Source organism: Loxodonta africana, chromosome 18 (genome assembly GCF_030014295.1).
Source record: "Loxodonta africana isolate mLoxAfr1 chromosome 18, mLoxAfr1.hap2, whole genome shotgun sequence".
In the NCBI taxonomy this organism is placed as follows: Eukaryota; Metazoa; Chordata; class Mammalia; order Proboscidea; family Elephantidae; genus Loxodonta; species Loxodonta africana.
In genome coordinates, this window is record NC_087359.1 from 28,594,615 (window position 1) to 28,614,762 (window position 20,148).

At 44.5% G+C, this 20,148-nt stretch overlaps 1 protein-coding gene across 10 annotated transcripts in view; it reads right to left on the reverse strand.

The window, feature by feature from the left end:
- Positions 1-422: 422 nt before the first annotated feature.
- TANC2 (tetratricopeptide repeat, ankyrin repeat and coiled-coil containing 2) overlaps positions 423-20,148 on the reverse strand; it is a 375,358-nt gene continuing 355,632 nt past the window's right edge. For 4 of the 10 annotated variants that reach the window (XM_023553790.2, XM_023553792.2, XM_023553791.2 and 1 more), the window contains 6 exons: positions 18,454-18,629; positions 18,014-18,146; positions 16,482-16,573; positions 14,162-14,308; positions 11,633-11,733; positions 425-9,984 (listed from right to left, as the gene is read on the reverse strand). In XM_023553790.2, the coding sequence (XP_023409558.1) occupies positions 8,019-9,984; positions 11,633-11,733; positions 14,162-14,308; positions 16,482-16,573; positions 18,014-18,146; positions 18,454-18,629 (2,615 nt within the window). In that variant the 3' untranslated portion in view covers positions 425-8,018. Of the gene's footprint in view, positions 9,985-11,632; positions 11,734-14,161; positions 14,309-16,481; positions 16,574-18,013; positions 18,147-18,453; positions 18,630-20,148 lie in introns of all 10 variants that reach the window. The other 6 variants (XM_023553793.2, XM_023553794.2, XM_064270955.1 and 3 more) reach the window with 6 other exon arrangements.

The following is a 20,148-nucleotide window of genomic DNA, read 5'->3' on the forward strand; positions in this document are numbered from 1 at the left end:
TCTGTATTCAATTGACGTTTTTCCTTTTTAAATGTCTCTTTGTTCCTTAATAAGAAGAGCAAAGCTTTTGGAACAAGCTGTGATTACAGTGTAGATCAATTCATTTGGCTCAGACAGGAGCTTTGTTTGTGGTAAATTTGGTTGCACCTCTTGTACTGTGTTCCCCTGAGAAGCCCTGTCACTAAAACCAGGGCTTCAGCAGAAGCACTATCACCTAAAACCAGGGCTTCCAACGGTGCTGGTTTAGTTCGAAACCCTGCAGAGAATCTGCATTTATAACGAGTTCCCAGGCGAATCTAATGCTGCTGGTTAGGGACCAATTCTGAGAACCTGTAGTAGAGCAGTGGTTCTCAAAATTATACATAAGAATCACCTGAGGATCTTGTTAGACTGTAGATTCTGATCTAGTATATCTGGGGTGGAAATGCAAATTCTCAGCAGGGGTTCAAATCAGAGGGAACCAGTTCAAAGCCCTGCCTAAAACAACTTAAAAATTTACCAGGGAGCTTATGATTTAAAGGAATCCTACGACAAATCCCCTCATGAGGTAAATAAGTGTTTTGTAACAAGACTACTTGGTTCCTAACGTTTCTTTAAGCTGTTTTCTGTATTGTGTCTGGCGTCTAGTGTGTATGAACAAGTGCATGAGGCCTATCCTTAAGGCATCCGTAGAGTTTCCTGAATCAAGGCTTCTCTGTGGACCTCACAGGGCATGGCTTGACACACGTCACCAGCTGACTTCTCAGTCAATATCGGGCAGAGGGCTCTTGACCCTGTTAATGTGCCATCTCACTTCTGGCTTTAGTCTCAAAATCTCATGGGTCACTTTGCTGTTTGTGAATATTCAGATCCTCCCTGAGGAGGATGATGACCTCCCCTGTGGGGGGCTACTCCTTCACTTCCTCCTCTATACAAAACTAATGGAACATAACGGGCATCTCAGGAGAATGGCCTCGGAGAGCAGCCTCTGAGCACCATCCTATAAGGGACCTCCCTTTTTATCACAGGGCCGTTTACGAATGCTCTATCCTATTCCTGGGACTGGAATGACAGAGTTGCCAAGTCTCTCCATACTCCTCCGCCTTTTTTTTTTTAAAGCTGAAAGATGACACTGCACCCCCTCATTGGTTTCTGCCTGTGTGTTCATTCCCAAGGGGAGTCTAGCTCCCCATGGGCATATTCGCACAATGGCACATCTAAGTCCGAAGAGTTACTGTAAAAGAATGAAAACAAGGGGTAAGGGCATCTGGTTTACTACTTCTGAGAATCTACCTTCTGCTAGTTCGTGCTTTGCTTCTACTCTGAGTGGCTTTTTATTTACGTTCAGGGCAGATTCCTTTTAAGAATTAGCTTTTTTAGGAATCATTACCTTTCTCTTTCCAAATGTCCCAGGCATCCTTAAAGGAAACAGCTGGGGTTCCTGCCAACCAATTACCCATTTTTGAATTTTAATAACTGAACAGCCTAGGAATGGTTTTCAGACTGAGTGACCAATCCTCCCTCCTCCCCGAGTCCTCCCTGCTTCTCAGAAGGCAGTCCTGGCGACCTGGCTGGGATGACTACACAGGCCTTGGGGTCTTCCTGCGTGTCCAGCTTCAGCTGTTTGGGGAAATGGCTGTACTTACAGAGCAGGGATGTTTGTTTAGCACAATCTGATATCTAGTGGAAATGGTCTCCTTCCTTGCTTGTCCCTGAAGCAGACAAAGAGGCAGCCGTTGGGCAGGAAAAGCTACAGGGCTCAGTGCCGGCCACTTTTTGTAAGGTACTGACTCTCCAGCCAGTTTCAGGAAACCTGCAGTCCTCTTTATGGTGAGGATTAGAAATGCTGGCCAGATTTCTGAAGGAAAAATAAAGTCACCGGAAGCAGTGGGCCTCCAGCTTTGACAAAGCCGGCTTTTGGATCTACAGCTAGGACTGTTGCCCACTTCAGTCTTGGATTTTGGTAAAGTGGCTGGATTGAGCTGTACCTTTGACTATCAAAATGAAACCAGGAGAGGTCAGTGCTTCCTTAGCATGACTGAAGAAAGAAAATCTTCCACTTGAAGAAAAAGCCTCCCTCTGTCAGTGAATGCAGTGAACCTTTGCTGATAGGCCTTAAGAACAATGTCTTCTTGTCCACACAGAGTGCCTATTACAGTGTCTAACCCCAAGGGGGTGCTCAATGACCTCCTCGGTGAATAAATGCATGAAGGGGTGACTCTGGATGTCCCATGAGAGACCAGCCCAATCATCTAGAATTTGACCTTAACCTGCCAAATTCTTCCCTGGGAGGAGGCTTCCACAGCACTGCAGGCCTCAGTGAGGGCTGAGCTGGAGGTGCAGCTTCCTGGAGAGGTATTGTTACTGAAGAAAAGCACCACAATGGCCACGGTTTTTCCAAGTGTTAACCATTTATAAATAAGTACATTTGCTTTCATACATAGTTCATTGTACAGATGACGATCTGTATACATGGGGCAGGAAAATGCATTCATTTAAACTTTTCACATCTATCTCACACAGCTCACATGTACAGACAATAAAACTGCTCAAGCAAGTACAGCAAGAAAAATGTCTTTACTTATACACAGGGGGCTAGAAGCCTCTGCTGGGCGTGGGACAGCCCCACTGCACGAGTTCACAACTGTGTGGTGTTCAATATATCAGGATAGAGAACAAACATGCATTGGATAATATACTGTACAGAGAAAGTCCTTTACATCTGAGTTATAGAAAACCTAAAGGAAAACTAAGTGCATTAAAGCTTTTTCCAGCAAGTGTCTTGAAAGGACAGCAAAGAGGAGTTAGAATCAAAATCATATTAGTACAAATCACTCTTTTAAGTATAGACTGTACATGTCTGTACTAATTAAAATCATCTTGGATTTGGAGGAGACAGAACAGAGACGAAGATGCTGTGCTAGAATGGAAAGGAGGCCATGCCTGAGAATGGCACCTGCCCTGAGCCTGACAAGGAACTGGCCCCACTCAGCAGGAATCAGCCAAAGGTAGGCGGCGGGGACAGCAAAACCCCAACCAAACAGAACAGGAAATGTAACTGACCGGATTTCCAAAATAGCCTGTGGGTGAAGTGGAGGTCTGCAGCCAGCACTTCTATCTGCCCCCCTCCCCCTGCTAAGCTGGGACACAATAAGGCAGGTACATTCAAGTACTGAATTTTCCAGAATTAACTGTCTGGTCTTGGGGACTGAAGTGACCGAGTCCCCCTAACCAGATTTTCTTGTGATTAGCAAAAGAAAAATTCAGCCAGCAAGTGCTACAAAAACAATGCAGCTAGGTTACTTCCTTTCCACAGAGTAGGTCAATCTGAAAAATGAGAGCGATGCTGGCCTGCTTTTGTTGGCACCCAGCTAAAACCTGACAGCTCAGCTTAGTGTGGATATCACAGAGTCGGCAGAAAGAAATGAGATGATATGGGTGAGGAGACATGAACACTTGATTTTTGGTGTCCAATTGTGCATTCATTTGGTACTTTCAAAGCTCTGACTGTGGCCATCACGTGGCCACAAGCATCTCACGGTGGTTCAGCTACTGTCAGGCACTGGACACCGAAATGAAGGTTACCAACACTTCAGCCCTTGAGTGGTCTGCATTATAAAAGGAGTTGATGAAGACCCAGTGATTATTCAAGTAGCTCTGCACAGTGGCTCCACCAGCCCCATTGTGCTTGTGTCCAGGCCCCTAGCCAGCCACCTTTTCTTGGGAGCAGCCAGAGCTGAGTTCAAGGCATTGCATGGTGAAGGTTTCCATGACACGTCTTTGTAGGTAGCTCTTACCCCTAAGCCCTTTGTTCAATGTTGTTGGTCATGGTAGATGGTATGGAATTCCTAGAGGAAAAGGAGAACAAGCCACACCTCTCAATGAGCATGTCACAGGGCAGCACAGCCCTTGGGATAAGAGCAGCAGGCAGCCCAAGAATAGACAATGGGGTGGTCGAGGCTGCTGAGCACTGAATGCCTCGATAGGAGACTGGGCACAGGGGTGGGCATATCCTGCCCATTGGGGGTTCTCTTCCACTTTGTGGCAAAGGCTCACTGAGCAACTGGCTTTGAATCAAACCTCCCAACTGTGACACCTCTGGAATTTTAAGAGTTGGAGGTGAGAATTGCTGAGGAGGGGTGCTCATGGGGAAGAAAGAGGTCCTCTATATACCCATTCATCTACCAAAGCAAGGGACTTCTATCAACCTCCTTCCAGCCTCTGCCTGGCTAAAGGTTCAAAGCAGGTAGTGTTCAAATAGCTTGTCTTGCCACTTGTCTGGCACAGATGAGTGAAAACTCCTTCTAGGCCTTTGTCCCCTTCTTCCTGAACTCTGTGAGCCTATGGGCCTGCCTGCTGCCTGGGAAGCGGCTCCCCAGAGGAGATGTTGCCATTCTTTGCTACCAGAGAAGCCTGGTGCAGAGCCACAGTGACACCTAGTGGTAAAGTATGGTGAAGCACAGGTGACATCCACATGTCCCACTGTACATGACTAAATTCTAAGGAAAAATACTTATGGATATTAGATACTGGTATTTTTTCTATTGGGTACATCTCTGAAATATAAAAATACCAATCTTTAGAGAGGGGGTTCATAAACTACTATACAATATAAGGACTGAGAATACCTTTCTCTAAGCTGTTCTGTTTACAATAATTTAGGAAAAGTGTTTAATAATCCAGGCTTAACTAACTAGCAACTTGTATATCTGGACAACAACCTGGGTACTGTACATGATTCTAACTAGTGGGATTTTCCTGAGCCATCGAGTAAGTTAAACATATCTAAAAAGAGGGGCACGTAGGAGGACAAGAAGGGTTTGTGCTCTATTAACTTGGGACTTTAATAGCGCACGCCTGCAACCCGGATGAGATACAACAGCAGATACAAAATGGTCTCCATTTTGTCCGTGCCAAATTCTCATGTTACACAGGTTTTCCCTTTACTTTGTAAATAAATATTAATTTTAATTGTTAATTGTGTACCTTACTGATCCAGTAAATAAAGTAACCATGTCTCAGGAGTCCCTAAGAAAATTGCTGGAAAAGCACTTTAAAATCACTGCAAATATTTTTTTTTTGTACTGAAAAATTCTTAATCTTTTCGATGCTTATATACAAGTCATTCCTTGTGCTATAAATGTTGTGATCCACTGCTTGATTTCTTTCTTTTCCTCTTTTTGTTCTTGAAAAATACACTAAGACAAGAGCAGTTCTGCCTATTTTCTAATGAAGACATTACTCACACTTAAATATCCAGTATTTATCAGAGTTATAAATTCAAACAGTAAAGTGCACCCATTTATAGACATGATGTGATGGAAACCTATTAGTGCAAGAATTCTGGGCAAACAGAACACACAGGTTGGTGAGAAACCTATAAGCTGAAGTTTGTCACCACTGTCTCCATTTCAGGGCGATGTGAATTGGGTGAATGGAACTTACCAGTTTCAACTGAAAATGTTCCCCCATCTGAAGCCAGACACTGATTCAGAAAGTATTGCTGGGGGAGGGGGAGCTCTAAAAGGCAGTACTGAGATCACACCATGGCAGTGCACTAGCAGAACAGGGTGCAAGCAGTCTGCTTACAAAGAAAAATTTGCCTCCTGCCCAAATAAGGGTTCAGTTGACATTTTCTGTTCAAAAACAACTGGCGCCCAATAGTGTTATTCCTCCCTCGTACAATGGCTAAAAAAGAATTGCATTCTGACTGTTGACATTTTAGGTGTTTTGCCCAGTAGGGCACAGACCCTAAGTCTCCTGTTTGTTCTAGAAAACAAAGAGAGAGACCCCTGGGAAGAACAGTATCAGTGCATACTTGCAAAATTGCACAACCTGCTCACCTACCTAGACAGGTGAATGCAGGTGGTATGTGTGGTGTTCCAAATAAGCAGGGGCACTTTTCTAAGAGAAATGAGCAATTCTTGAAAATACAGCAGCTCCTCAGTAAGAGAAAGCAGTTAAAAAGTGACAAGATGAAAAGAGATCAACAGGGCTGAGCCCTGGCCAAAAGAAGAGCTGAAAGGCTGCTGGGTCCTGGCTAGAGGCTGATACTACAGCTGTACATTTCACCTTTGGTTGGGAGGAGGGAGAGAGAAAAGTGAGGGAGGGAGAAGGACAAACATTGATGGCCACCCTCTGGGTCTAGCTGAGTACAAGACAGTCCTTAAGGATCAGAGAGAGCGAGAAGAGTCTGGGCCTTGAGTCAGCACAGCTGTTTGTTCCCAGCACACAGAGACAAGTCCTGTTTCAGGCCTGGGGGCACAGGGGTCCATCTATTTGGCACAATCAAAATTAGAAATGTTCCCAACCTCAGCTTCATGCTCCCACATCTTAGGATCCTTTCAGAGGACATTTCCTATTACAAACAGGTCTGGTCACATTTGGATTTTTATTCAGAAACCTGCTCTTCCTGCAGCCCTTTATTAACAGAATGATTCCTAATAAGAGAGAACGGATTCTCTGCTGTTTAGTTTGCTTGGCTAGGTTACTTAGTTTTAAAAGTGACATGACTCAGTACCAGGCCTGTGTGAGGCTTTGGTTTTTGTGTTCTTGCCATTCATCTAATGCTGGCCTCCATTACTCAAAGGTAGGGTTTGCAAATGACCACAAGATGGAGAAAATGCGTAGAGAGTAACTGGACCAGAAAGCCTATCTATCTCACATACTCCTGCCCAGGGCTGGAAAACAGGGTGGGAAGTGGTCTTCCTTCACCCTGAAACACTTTTTGCTGTGTTTGGTTTTCAAATATCATCCCCCAAACAAACACTCTTAGAAAAGGAAAAAAAAAAAAAAAAAGAAATGATTCTTGTAATAGCAGATAATGAAACTATAGCTCTCTAATGGAATTAGACAATATCTGGGATGGAAGGGAACGATCCTGGGTGGAAACCCTGGGAATCGGTCTTATGTTCCAAGAGAATCCAATATGCTTCCCAAAGAACCAATTTCTTCACTATATATCATATGAGTTTAAAAAAGAGGGCCAGTAGAACCAAGTCTGGCTCTAGGTAAAGATCAACTAATAGGATTACCGCACCAGTCAACCTTTGGGAAGAATTTGCTTTTTGTGGAATACGATGCTCGAGGATGCCTCAGGATCTAAAAAACAGGTTCCTTTAAGATTTTCTACTGCCTTTTCACTGAGAATCCAGAACAATCTTTCTATGTATTTATTTATCCCTTCCTGCAACCTGGGAAAATGAGTGGCTTTTAGTGGTTAATTATTGGCTAAAAACCTAGAGAATAATTCTCAGTGAATTCTTTTTAAAAATATACAGTTCTCATCCAATTTCCCTGGTTGACTGAAATATTTAAAGAGCTAGCTGTTTTCTAAATCTTTCTAAAACGCCTCTTGAGAAATCAATGGAGTGACATTTCAAAGAACTATATATATATATATATTTTTTTTTTTTTTCTTCTGATTTAACAGACTTACTTCCTCTCTCACTCCTCTACTCTTTTACCCCTCTATGAAGACCAGCAGTGATTTAAGTGAACATTCTAGACCTGATGGCTGTGGGAGCTGGCAGTCCGGAGGAGAAGACCACTGGCACAAGTATGCACTGGGGCTGGCTATTTGGATAACACTGGGTAAGAATGAGAAGGCAGGGGGAATCACACTCTTTCTAAAGTTCCTAGAAGAAAACAAACAACACCTTATATTTTTTGTTTTTTTAAAGGAGAAGACATTTACACAACAAGAACATCAGTGAAAGCGATTGTCTCCTGGAAAAAGCTGACCAGTGTGTCTGATCTCCCTGGGTTAAAGCACGCTGAACGGAAATCTCCTTGTTGGCATCTGAAGAGAGGGAGAGAGCATGTGGCTGGGGCACAGACAACAGAAACTGAAGTCCTGGCTCCTTGGAGGCCAGCTTCCCAGTCGGCTGCATGCAAAGGATTTCAGCATGTGGGCTGCCACCTCTGAACACCACACAGAAACTACATGAGAAATTAAGCCAGAGAACTACCTTGAATGTGGAAACCAAGCCTGAAAATGTGCAGTGAAAACATACGGATCTCACTCCAACAAACGTCTTTTAAACATTAGACTCCACAAATGGTCTCTTTGGTTTGATAGGAGAGGTCTGCCCTTGTCGAGCGTCCCGGGACAACTGCCTGTACAGATTGTCCTGGTATGCCTGAGCCACAGGTAGGGTCCGAGCCACCTTCACATCAGGATATGAGGAGGCCTGGCTGACTCTCTCCAAGAGGTCTCCCCGGGACCCGTTAGCCAGCATCCCATGGGGGCTGTAATAATCGTCCTCCAACAAATGGCCATTCTGTGCATTGTTGGTTTTGTTATAAAAGGCAATGTTGCTGATGGATGATGGTGGACTGAAGGACTCAGGCTGAGGCAGGTTGCCTGGTGATGTAGGGCTGATAACGGTATCCACTGATGACACTGCCCAGGTCCGATTCTGCTGGTGAAGGTGGGGGTACTGTTGAGTCCGTGCTGTTTTATCTATGATCCCCATGAATGGTGTGGTCCTGGATCGCGTGGGCTCACTGGGGTAACCTCCCTGAGTGGGAGACACTGGTGACAGCTCATCACATGACCTATCATATGCCGGTTTTAGTGGGATCTCCATTTGCTGAATAGAGGAAGATGGCCGAAAGGTAGGAGTTAGGTTGGAGGTGGATGAGATACTATTGCTAGATGGAGAGAAGCGAAGGCCTACACTTTGGGAGTGTAGCAATGGTCTGGGAGTTGGTGGGTGGGGTTTGATTTCATTAGGGTTGACACTAATAGGTCTTCTGATTAAATGTGACACATCAGGGGAACCTAGTTGGCTGGAGGAACGTTCCAGATCTAGTTTTGAATGACAGACTGGGTAATAGGATGCTGATTGGCTACGCCCAATCTGTGGTGTCTGGCTGTATCTCATGCCACCTCGATATGCTGAGGAAGGTCGCTGTGGAAGATCTTCTTTGGTCAACCCTCCATGCTGACAGATGGCACCTGCACTCAGGCTGGCTTGGACATGCTGCACAGGTCTCCCATCACCTACAATTCCCCCAATTGACCCCTGATAAACTAACCGGCTCTGACTTACTCCTATGTCTCCTTGTGAAGACTGGTATTTACTAGCCATTGAATGGGCTACTTGGCCATAGGCTCCTGTGGGGATGACAGTGCTTGAATGAACTGCTGAGCTGGGCTGGTTGCTTCGTACAATCTGGGCCTTGGCAGGCTGTAGCCTGAGCCCTTGCTGGGGAACTGCTACAGGAAGCTGTGGCATCTGGTAGGGTCGCTGGGCCATTTTGGATAATGGAGATTTTGGTCTGCCAGGAAGCTGACTAACACTTGTTTCTTGCTGATATCGCACCGGTGAACCAGACTGGGACCTGTAGACACTCATGCTTTCAGCTGGAGGGCTGGCTCGATACTGAGGGCCTCTACGGAGAGGAGAAGGGGGAGGGCTTGGATATTCTTTGCCCTGCCCTCCCACAGGAGGGGGGCTAAAACGGTAAGATCCACCCTGATGAGCTGGGGAGGTATGTGGCGGGCTAGGCCTGTAATGAGAGTTCTGGTGAGTTGGAGAAAGAGCAGGTGAGGTGGACTGATAGCTTTGTCTAGTGGGAGAACCTACAGAACTGTTGGATCGGAAGTCAAAAACCTGATGAGAGCCAAGAGGTGAGCTAGAGATATAGGTGGAATCCCGATGGGCCGGAGAGGAGGGTGGGCTCTGGATTATTGGTAGCCCCTGACTAGGCCGAGCCTCTGTCTGAAGGCCAATGGAAACATTTTCAACATCCTGCTCCAGGTATTCTTCCTCAAATATATCTTGTACAGAGTATATATCTTCATGCTGTGGTTCAGGTTCTGTTTCTTCTGGTAACTGCGGCTGAGGCTGTTGCTGAGGCGGCGGCTGCTGCTGCTGCTGCTGCTGTTGCATCTGTCTGCACTCTTCCTCCACTCTCATCAGAAGTCTCTGGATCTCACGGTTGTTTGGACATAGCTTGATGGCCTCGTTCAGGTCCTCTAAGGCTGCTGTAAACTGTCTGCTTGACAAAATGCAAACACAGGAACTGGAGTTATTCTGAATCAACAGGAATTACCAAGAACTGAGAACATGGTCACTATTTCAGAGAACTGTGGTGGCATTTGTGGGAGTCTGAGGATTTTAGTTTGATTTGTAAGGAAGGAAACAGGTAGGCTGTCATTCTAGAAGAGTCCAGAATGATTCCCTAGCCCGTTCGGCCTCCACCTTCCTTCTGGCCTCTCTGGGATTAGTGGAGAAATGTCCCCATTGTGTTGTCCAGCCAGGCCCTTCAGGAAGATTCTTAGTGTCCTGATGCACACCAGGCAATACGGGGGTTGGGTGGGGTTGTCATTTACAGGGTCACTGTCAAGTAGCTTAGGAACAAAATGGTAACTACAATATTTAAAAATCTTGCTGATCCAGCAGAAATTTTTTTTTTATAGTCTCAATATTTTGGCTCCAAATTTCAGACCTGTTCCATCCTAGCCAAAAACCCTGTCCTCTGCTCTTTCTACCCTTCACCCACAGCACTGCTGCTTCTCCATTCTGCTACATCACAGCTGGGCAAGTATGAGGCTTGCTGACTAGGCAACTCAGGCGTGGAGCTAAGCAGACCCCAAAGAGATTCTAGTTTACAAATGAGGAAATGAACTGTCAGTGATATTCCCATTCTCTCTATAAACAGTGCTAGGAAAAGGGGCAATTGGCCTTGTGGAAAAGGAACAATCCAGAGGGAAAGAGAATTTGATAGTTAAGCTTCTCTAATAAATTTTTTACCCTGCCTAGTAATATCATCGCCACCATCATTTCTACACTCCACTTGGGTCTGATTTTCAGGACCAAATCCCCTCCCCCCGCCACCCCTTTCCCGGCGACAGCCATGAGCCTGAAGCAATTCTTTCCCATGCAGAGTTTGGGAGAAGGCTGGGGGCACTGGGCAGGCGGCATCAAGGACAGTGACAAGTTATCCAGGGTAGGAGATTCTGGGTTGAAGGATCACTGACTGCAGGTTCTAGGTCCTTCTGGAGACTCTTCTGCCCCGTGGCCAAACTGCAGCAGATGGGCATGAGGAATTGTACTTCCCTGGGGCCCTCTCAATCCTGGCAGTGAGCTCTTCCTATCTCTGTGTGTGTGTGCTGTGGTGGTGGTGATGCGGGGACATTAGATGAAAAGGAGGTCTGATGCCACCAGACTTGAGGAGAGCCCCAGAAGGAAGACTAAATAACCTAGGGATTCCCCAAGTGCCTACAGAAAAAGAAAGAGGAGCCTGTGATGCAAGTGACCCATCCTATTTTTCCCTCTAAAAGGAGTGGCAGGATGTTTTGCTTAAATGACCTCTGCTTTAAGAGGTGTCTCTTTATGATGTCTGCTTTGGGGGTTGAAAAATGATTGAGATATAGTAGAGGCTTCTTGGAAGAAGGTACCATTCTCCAACAATGGAAAAACATTTTTCTCCCATAGTAAAATGCTATAGGTATCCACAGCCCAGAGGATTTGCCAATCTTAAGCTGAGTACTGTGCTCTGTGGGCCATCCCCAAAGCTTGGCCCTGAAAGTCCTCAGGGACAGAGATATTTGGGCACATATGCCCCAGGGTGGCCTGCATTGTCTTGGCTGTAGTTTTAGAAAAGAGACCTCTTGCTTTTCACCCTCTCTCTCTCTCCTCACCTGCTGCTGCGTTTTGCCCTTGCTCTTGCATAGTAAGCTTCATAAGATTTCGGTTTCAGCTCCAGGGCCTTAGTAGCAAATTCCTCCGCCATTCCAAAATCCTGTCATTACAATAGGTGTGCAAATGAGTCATTCAAGAGATATGAAAAATAGACAACTTGGGAATAAAACAAATAATATGTACATTTCTTTGACATTTATGGATGGAACGCCTGGGATTCTTGACATGCCTGACATGGCTTTAGCCATGTGGCCCACAGACTGAAAGTTCCTTCTGCCTTTGCCCTGTGTGGCCCTGTAATCACTCACTGAAATCTTTGTCCAAAAATATTAAAATATTTTTAATTTGCCCTCTTTCTAGCCCAGAAACTAAATGTCAACCCTTCACAATAAAACTCCTGAAGTTGGAAACTAGACTCGTTACATGTGCATGTATGCGCTACACACACACACATCTACACCTCACATGGACCCTCATCCTACCCTTCACATCTTCTTGTTGCAACCACTTGGGCTTTCTAAGGGTCAACTGAAATTCAGAAGGATGGTGTCTGTGTAAAGGGGAAATGCACTACCTGTGGAGGCTAGATGGTGTAGGGATGTCAGAGAGATGGGCTCAAATCTTTGGTCTGCGTCATAACCCTTCAGAGTGTGTTGTAATATTTTGTCATTCATACCCACTTCACAAGTCGGGTTAAATGAGATAAGCCATTTAAAAGCACTGTACACAGTCTTTGCATGTAGCAGATGCTCAATAGATGGTAATTTCCTTTCTATTTCACAGAAATTTTTCTGGCTTTTTCCTCCTCTGAAGTGGTTCCATATTTAGGAAACATTTAAGATCAAAATAAAATGAGAGGAGCAGTTGGGGCCCTGGCCGTGACTGGGGTCTGTGCTATCCCGTCCTCTTGATCAACGTGGCTCCTTGGAACAACATCAGAGCTATCTGTCCTTGCTCTGAGAATCCCTGGGAACAGTGACCAGGGGAACAAAATTGACTAAACAGGGTCCATGGTTTTAAAAGACCCTTAAATACTAAGCTGGAAGGGTAGGTTTTTCTTCTCTTTCAATGTTAAAGCCATAATATAGCACAGTAGACTCTGCTTATACTAGTGAATCCTAAGGCAGAACACAAGATCTTAGGCAGAACAAAGGCCCTGGGGCATAGGTAACATTTAAAAAAAATAACAGGCAATTTTCTACAGAAGTCAGACTTCTGCTGCTTAGCACAGTGCTGGTCCGTGGTAAGTGATTATCATCTGTTTCTGAACAAATGTGGACCTAGAGAAAAAGCATTCCGTGTTTATATGGGTCATCTTCTATCCCCACTTTGCTTCCTACTCTTAGCCTCTTATTTCTTCTTTTGCGACAATTGCTCTTTCTGGGAAGATTACAGTATTTTTAAGAAGTAGATTATTTGTTAGAGAAAAAAGAAGCCAGTCAGCAGGTTGACAGCAGCCTCTGAGCTTTGTCTCATTCTCACTAGCTGGCGTCACAGGACACCCTTGGTGTGGTTTCTTCTGTTTCACAGAGGAAACCATAAGCATAAGACCCTCACTGCTTTCCTCCAAGCTTCCCTTCCTTCCCCGGGTGCCCTGGGGCAACTCTGCCTCTTAGGGTCACAACTGTGTCCTCTGAGACAGCCAAGTGTATATCATGGCCCTTTTTACTGCCAGGTTTTAGATGACATAAGCTCATAAACACAAATCATCTTTCTGGAACTGACAGCAGATCTCTTGCCACTGAGGCTCAAATCTTGCTTCTTATAGCTGAGTTCTTTATTGACCAACATTCTCCTTTGGCTTGGATCATTTCTATCTCCTGAGGAACTGTGAGACCTCAGGCTGGTGGGTGTCAGAGATTCCTGAAATGTTCTTGGCTATTCTGCGTATCTGAGCGCAGTGTCTGCATGTCAAGGGAACAGCAGCTGAGGGCATCAGAGACTGTGTTTACAAGGTAGGCAAGAAAGCCCAGGGACCACTTGGGAGATAATAAAGGACCAGGGAGAGGTCTAAGATTCCCTTCTGGACAAGAAGGAACATGGCATGCTGGAATAAAGAGATAAGGAAAGATGTGAAAAGTTCAAGATTAGCCTTAGATATTAAACCCTGAAGTCCATGGTCCTGAATCCACTTTCTAGCCCTTCCTTAAATGACTAAGAGTCTGCTAGAAAGGAAGGGAATGGTTACAATTCATATCCAATTGAAGTTGGAATTCTTGTGACCACTGCTCTCACCTCTTCCCAAAGATCAGAAAACTGATTTGGGGGGATGATGAAATTCCAATCACTTTGGAGTGGCAATTATGAAAATTCAGAAAGCTATGAAGTACTTCCAGGATTAACTTTTTTGAAATACAGATTGTATTTAGACTTGATTTCTTTCAAATTGCAAATGTCAGTGCTCTGTGAAGGACAACCAAGTTCCAAATAGGGCAGAGAAGGATTTCAGGGGCTTGGTAAAAGCTAGTGAGTGACACGGACTGTCAACTTCCAGGATTGCAGAAAGAGTTGGGATGAGAGGGACTTACGTTCATTTTCCTGCGACATCGAGAGAGGTTGAGGAGGAGTGACACCTTTAGTTCCCGGAAGGTTTTCAAGTCCTCACCAAACCCTTCTCTAGGGAATTTCTTCAGAGCGTACTGGTAGCGCTGGGCAGCTTCCTTTACTTTACCTTTCTAATGGGGGTACAAGATGGCAAAACACACCATTGGTCTGGTGAGCAGCTGAGGAAGTTTGGTCCCCACTCCCTTCCTCTTCTCAGCAGTTATCACTACGGGTTAAAAAAACAAATAACCAAACCCGATGCCGTCTCATCAATTCTGACACATAGCGACCCTACAGGACAGAGAACTGCTCCATAGGGTTTCCAAGGCTGCAAATCTTTATGCAAGCAGATTGACACATCTTTTACCCGTGGAGTGGCTGATAGGCTCGAACCACTGACCTGGTTAGCAGCCAAGTGCTTAACCACTGTGCCATCAGGGATCCTTCACACTAAGGGTTACTCTTCCCAAACAGCAGCCTAGGGAGTAACTCTCTGGCCCTGATGGTGAGAGAAGAAGGGCCAAGTCTTTTCTGCAGGAAACTCACCCGGTAGGAAAGGCAATACTAAAGTGCATACCCAAGATACAAACCAGAAAAATAAAGCCTTGGCTAATGAGAAGCCCTGGCCCTCAGCTTCCCGACTGGATTCTAAAGGGACTGACCTTGTTCATTTCAAAGGAGCTTTTTTGAACTGATCTCCCTGGGACACATTTCATTTCTTAGTCCCAAGCATTCTAAAGTTATTACTTTCTTAATTTCTGACCTGTCTGGAGAACTCTCTTTTCTTGTTTGATGTTCCATCTTGCCAGCCCTCTAGAAGACGTCACTCCCTTCCTCAAAAAGGAAGAGTCTAGCTGCTGAGAGCCTACCACAGCCTAGCTGCTGCTTTCCTAATCTCATGGGATAAAATATTATTAACCAATTTCTCCCATTTTTGGAAAAGGCATGGGGTGGGGAGGTAGTCAAGAAGTGAAGTTTGGAATTTGTGATTCCATCTAACTTTGTAGGAGGGATTTTCTAAGATGAAGCAAATCTAGGACCAACTAGGGTACCAAACACAGGGGGCTTGAACTTTTCTTACTTTTTGTATCTGAAAATCTGTAAGCTGAGTCCAGAAAGACACAGGAGGCAACTCCTACCCCTTTAGCTGATCTTTATCACCTCCATTCCTTCTGTATAGCTGCAATCCCACCAGGATACCACTCTTTTATTTTCCCCTCAGCACTTTTCACTAAGGACAGATTTGAAGTCTTCCAAGGTAGAATTCTTGGTGAGAACAGCAGTAGCTCTGCCTAGTGTCATTAGGAGATAGGACTCTGCATTATAACACCAGAGTTATGTTAATAACCAGGGCTTAGATTCTTGAGAGTAGATTCCAGAATGGCACTGATACCTAGATTGATGAGATTCCTCTTTGAAGTCATGTGAAATTTTGGTTGGGTCAGGACTTGAGTTTCCTGAAAGTCTAAGAGCCCTAGGTTTCCATAACTGTCACTCAAAGGGCATTTGGCAATACAACCCTGCCCCCAGGAACTCTGTATACTTCTGCCACAAGAGGAGAACAATGTGCTTAATAACAATTTCCTCATCTTTTAGGCCTGGGGATGTCTTAGTGACACCCACTGCCAAGAAGCTAGGTTGGATTTGTATTCATCTTCAAGAGAAGATCCAGCTAACCTTAACACAATGAGATGATTCTGACATGGAGTGTTCTTTAAGGGATTTCCTATAGGCCATGGGAGTTTGCTTGTATTAGGGTATAGAGCCTTCAGCTTGAATTTTGAGTACAAAAAGACTCCATACATTTTTTTGTTGTTGTCAGTGAGTGACTTCAAGCAAATCTTATAATTGCTATTTGCCTTGGTTTCCCTATCTTACGCAGGGATGCTGATAAGCTATTATTACTATAGACTTTTTAAGCTATATATACATTAAATATTAAAGCTAAGATCAGTGTCTTTTTCCCCACAGGTGCGAAATATCTCTACTACATAATTTTGCTTTTATTTGTCCCATGAGTTTCCAGATCCTACTTAGCAGATTCCATGTAAAAGCCATGTCATGAACCACCCATTCATGACCAGGTAAAACTAGATCCTTCAGTTTATCAGCTGCAGGCATGTGTAGGATACTCTTACTATCTTGATGGGAAGGCAAAAATCCCAGGATTCCCATCTTATGAGCCCATTATATGCCGAGGGATGGCATTCTCCCCTTGCCTCTAGAACCAAGGATGCAAACTGTCAAGACCTGGGTAGAGTCAGTGGCTGGTTTTGAGGAAACTTTGTTCTTTCATTCTCTCACCTTATAAAACATGTCCCCCTCTTCCATCAGCTTGCTCAACAGGATGATCATGATGTCTGGTTTGGAGGTGGCCATCGCCCATGTGGCTGGACCTGTAGTGTACAGGATGCATGATGGGTAAAAACTCATACAATGTAAGGGTGGTAGGAAGCTAGGTGAAAAAAAAAACATCCTGGGGAAATTTCTGCTGAGAGAACAACTTGCTCCACAGTAATTTCTTCTTCATCTTTTAGACCTGGGAGTATCTCAGTGACTAGCACTGCCAAGAAGCTGCATTAGATTTGTATTCACCTTAAAATAAGAATATCTGAACTGTCTGAGCGTGCACCACAGGAGGGCAGCAAAGCCTGTGTGTTGCATTTAGGCAGTTGATGGCTTAGTTTGGAGTTATTTTAATAATGAAATTGGGAAAAGAGGTCGACATTAAATGTCATTGAGAAAAATTTTAAAAATCCAAAAAGGTAACTTACTTTAGACTCTTGGACTCAAATCCCCCAGCTGTTTAGTCTCTTAATTTTGAAATATGTACTTTTCAGAGGGGAAACTGTTAAAGACTAAAAAAAAAAGGCTCCCTGAATTTGTAAGTACCAAACAAGACTCCCTGGGATTCACTTTGAACCAGGAGCACAGTTCAAATACCAAACAGACATGAAACAAGTCAACATTATTGAGGGCTACTTTACCCACAAAACGAAAGAAAAGGTTATATTGATTAGTTTGTAGATACCTGAATTAGTTACCAACTAAGCTTTTCAGGGTTAGTTATCAATAGTTCAAGTTATTCTCTACAACAGTCATTAAAAAAATCTTCTTTTAAGGTGAAGTAAATTAAAAGATTAGAGGTGTAGGGAACTCATGCAGGCTAAATCAAAGAGGAGAAGGCAAAGCTGACCAAGCCATCAGACCACGCCTGATGCTGACAGCGGTGAAATATACCTCGTGGGCGACTCGGTAACGTCTGACAACCTTCAAAGAAAGGAGAAAACAAAAAGTTGTAGGAGAGGGGGAAAAAAAATGGATGAAGGTGAAAAAAAAAAAAAAAAAAAAAGAAGGAAAAAGCAGCAGTGAGAGGCAGGCAGCAAAAAAGCCAGCGTATCAGCCAACCCTTGTCTACAGGTCTGTGGGATCAGGGAGCAGCTGGGGCAGCAGCAGCAGGGACTTCAGAGTCTGAAGCACATATACAGCAAGGGAAAGCAAAGGCTCACAGCAGTGCAGGGATCCAGGATGCTTACAGGGTGGGCTGGGGCAGAGGCATTAGCACTAAGATATGCTCAAGGTCAGAGCAGCCTCCTCACTAAGGCTACTAGGGGCATGGCAGATATCCATGTGACTTTAGACACACGGTGCTGCAAATCGTGGCTCAGATGGTACTTTCTCTGGGCCAAGAGCCTTTCTGTTCACTTGGACAGTAATTGGGCCAGGGCAGAAGGGAAACTATATATACACTCACACAAAACACCCAGGGTAGCCAGACCGCTGGACCAGTCTGGCCCCTGGGCACAGATGGCCAACACCTTCTTCCCTTCTCCTACCTATCTTGGCTCCTTTCTTCAGAAGGGTGACAACAACAGAAGTGTTCCGGCACCCCACTGCCCTATCCAGAGGGCGCATCCCACTGTAGTCAACGTGCTCGATCATGGCCCCGTGATCCACCAGGAACTGGACCTAGAACATGGACCAAGCAGAGCAGTTAACACAGGTGCTATTGCTCCTCTGAGGGCCCTGGCTGTCGCCTGCCCCTTCTTTATTCAACTGCTGGTCTGAACTGGGCTGTGCAGCCATGGTATTTTAGGCTTTAGCCATATTCTTGGTCTTTAATGGTGTTTTGGATATCCCTGCCCTCTAGCAGGTATAGACTTGGGAACTTTGTATCAGGATTCATCAAAACATCACTCTACCCTCAACTCCAGATAATATGGATGGGAAGGCTTCCCTATCCCTACTACCCTGAGGCTTGTTTAAAAGCACTCACCACCTCTGCATCACCATAGAAAGCTGCCAGATCCAGTGGGGTGCGGCCATTTTTGTCAGCATGGTCTGTGGCTGCTCCATTATCCACTAGAGAGCGTACCACTGAGAGATGACCCTTCAGACAAGCCCAGCTGAGGGCTGTCAGTCCTTCTTTGTCCATTAGAGCTATGGAGGCACCTACAAAAGCAAGTGATAACAGGACTGAGGAAACACGAACATTCATAGCAGGAGGGAAAGCTAGTACTTAAGGTGTAGATTCTGCTAAAGAATGTCTTTTGTTTCTGAACGATTACCATTTTAAGACTGATCCTGGTGTGTCAATTATATCTCAGTAAAACTGTGTGTGTGTATGTGTGTGTAGCGGGGAGACGAATCCTACAAGTAGCTCAAGAATAGAGTCTAGATGCTTTATTGGGTATTCAAGGTTCTCCACATAATCTATCCCCAAGTTTACTCTCTATCCTTAAGTTTTTTTACTGCCCTGTGAGAATTCTCTACTTTGGCCAGAGGGATGTGTTCACTGCCTCTAGAATCTACTATAAATATTCCTGTATCCTCACTTTTGGTTCTGTTGCTCCATGTGTGGAATACCTTTTCTCTCTCCATAACTTGCCTCACTTCTACTCATTCTCTAGGAACCACCTCAAGTCCACTGACTTCAAGAAGCTTCTAGTTCACTGTTACCTCACCTTGAATCTGTTTGACATATATCACCTTACTCTGTTATCTATGTATCCCACTTGCATGTAATAAATTCTCAGTGAATATTTTCTGAATCCACTGAAGTCTTCCATTTACAATAGCGTAAACTCCTTGAGAGATTCTCGTAAGATAGGAGCTCGGTACATGTTTATCATTGGTGATACTACCAACCTGATTTTCCCTCCCTAGAAAGAGGAGGAAACAGACTTATGGGAGGATACCGAGCCCAGGCCACAAATGAAATTCAGAGCTTACTTAAGCTAGTCAACCTTCTGTAAGAACGTCATCTCCACTTTCTTAACACCTTTTATAGTCTGCATCTGCTTCCTTTCAGCCCTTCTATTTTCATCTTCAAGGATCAAGCATACTTGATATGCTGTTTTGTATTTATTCTAAAATTCAATATACATTTGGTTAGGCTTTGACTGTAAGCTCTTGGATGGCAAAGAATCTTATCACTTCCTTGTTAGTTTTGAAGAATACCTAAAATACTTCTTTTCACATAGTTAGCATGTCATAACATAGTTACTAACTAAAATAGAGATCAATTTACTATGTATGGGACACTGTCCAGGCTTCCTCCTTAGCTGGAGAGGATTCAGATGTTAGCTCCAGCTTAGGATCTGCTACATCCAAGTTTAGGTTCTAAGAACTCGCTATCTGGCCTAACTGTATTCCTAGAGGTAAGACAGCCAGAGTTTGTGGCTTAATAAAGGGCTGGGAGATACCATAACTCAAACTCTGATGAGACCTATGTATGTACTGGGTTATCTTTTCATAGTGGCCTTGTTGGCAATTAAACCACTGAATCTAACATGGAATGAATTTGAATATGGGTCAGAATCCAAGGAATTGTCTCAGATTTGACATCTATAAACTCCCTGGACAAAGACTCCAGTGGTAGAAAAAGCAGAGGATAAGGTTTTAGATGTATATTACAGATAAACTGATTCTCCAAACAAAAGAAAAGCTGGAATTTAAGATGTTAAAAGGA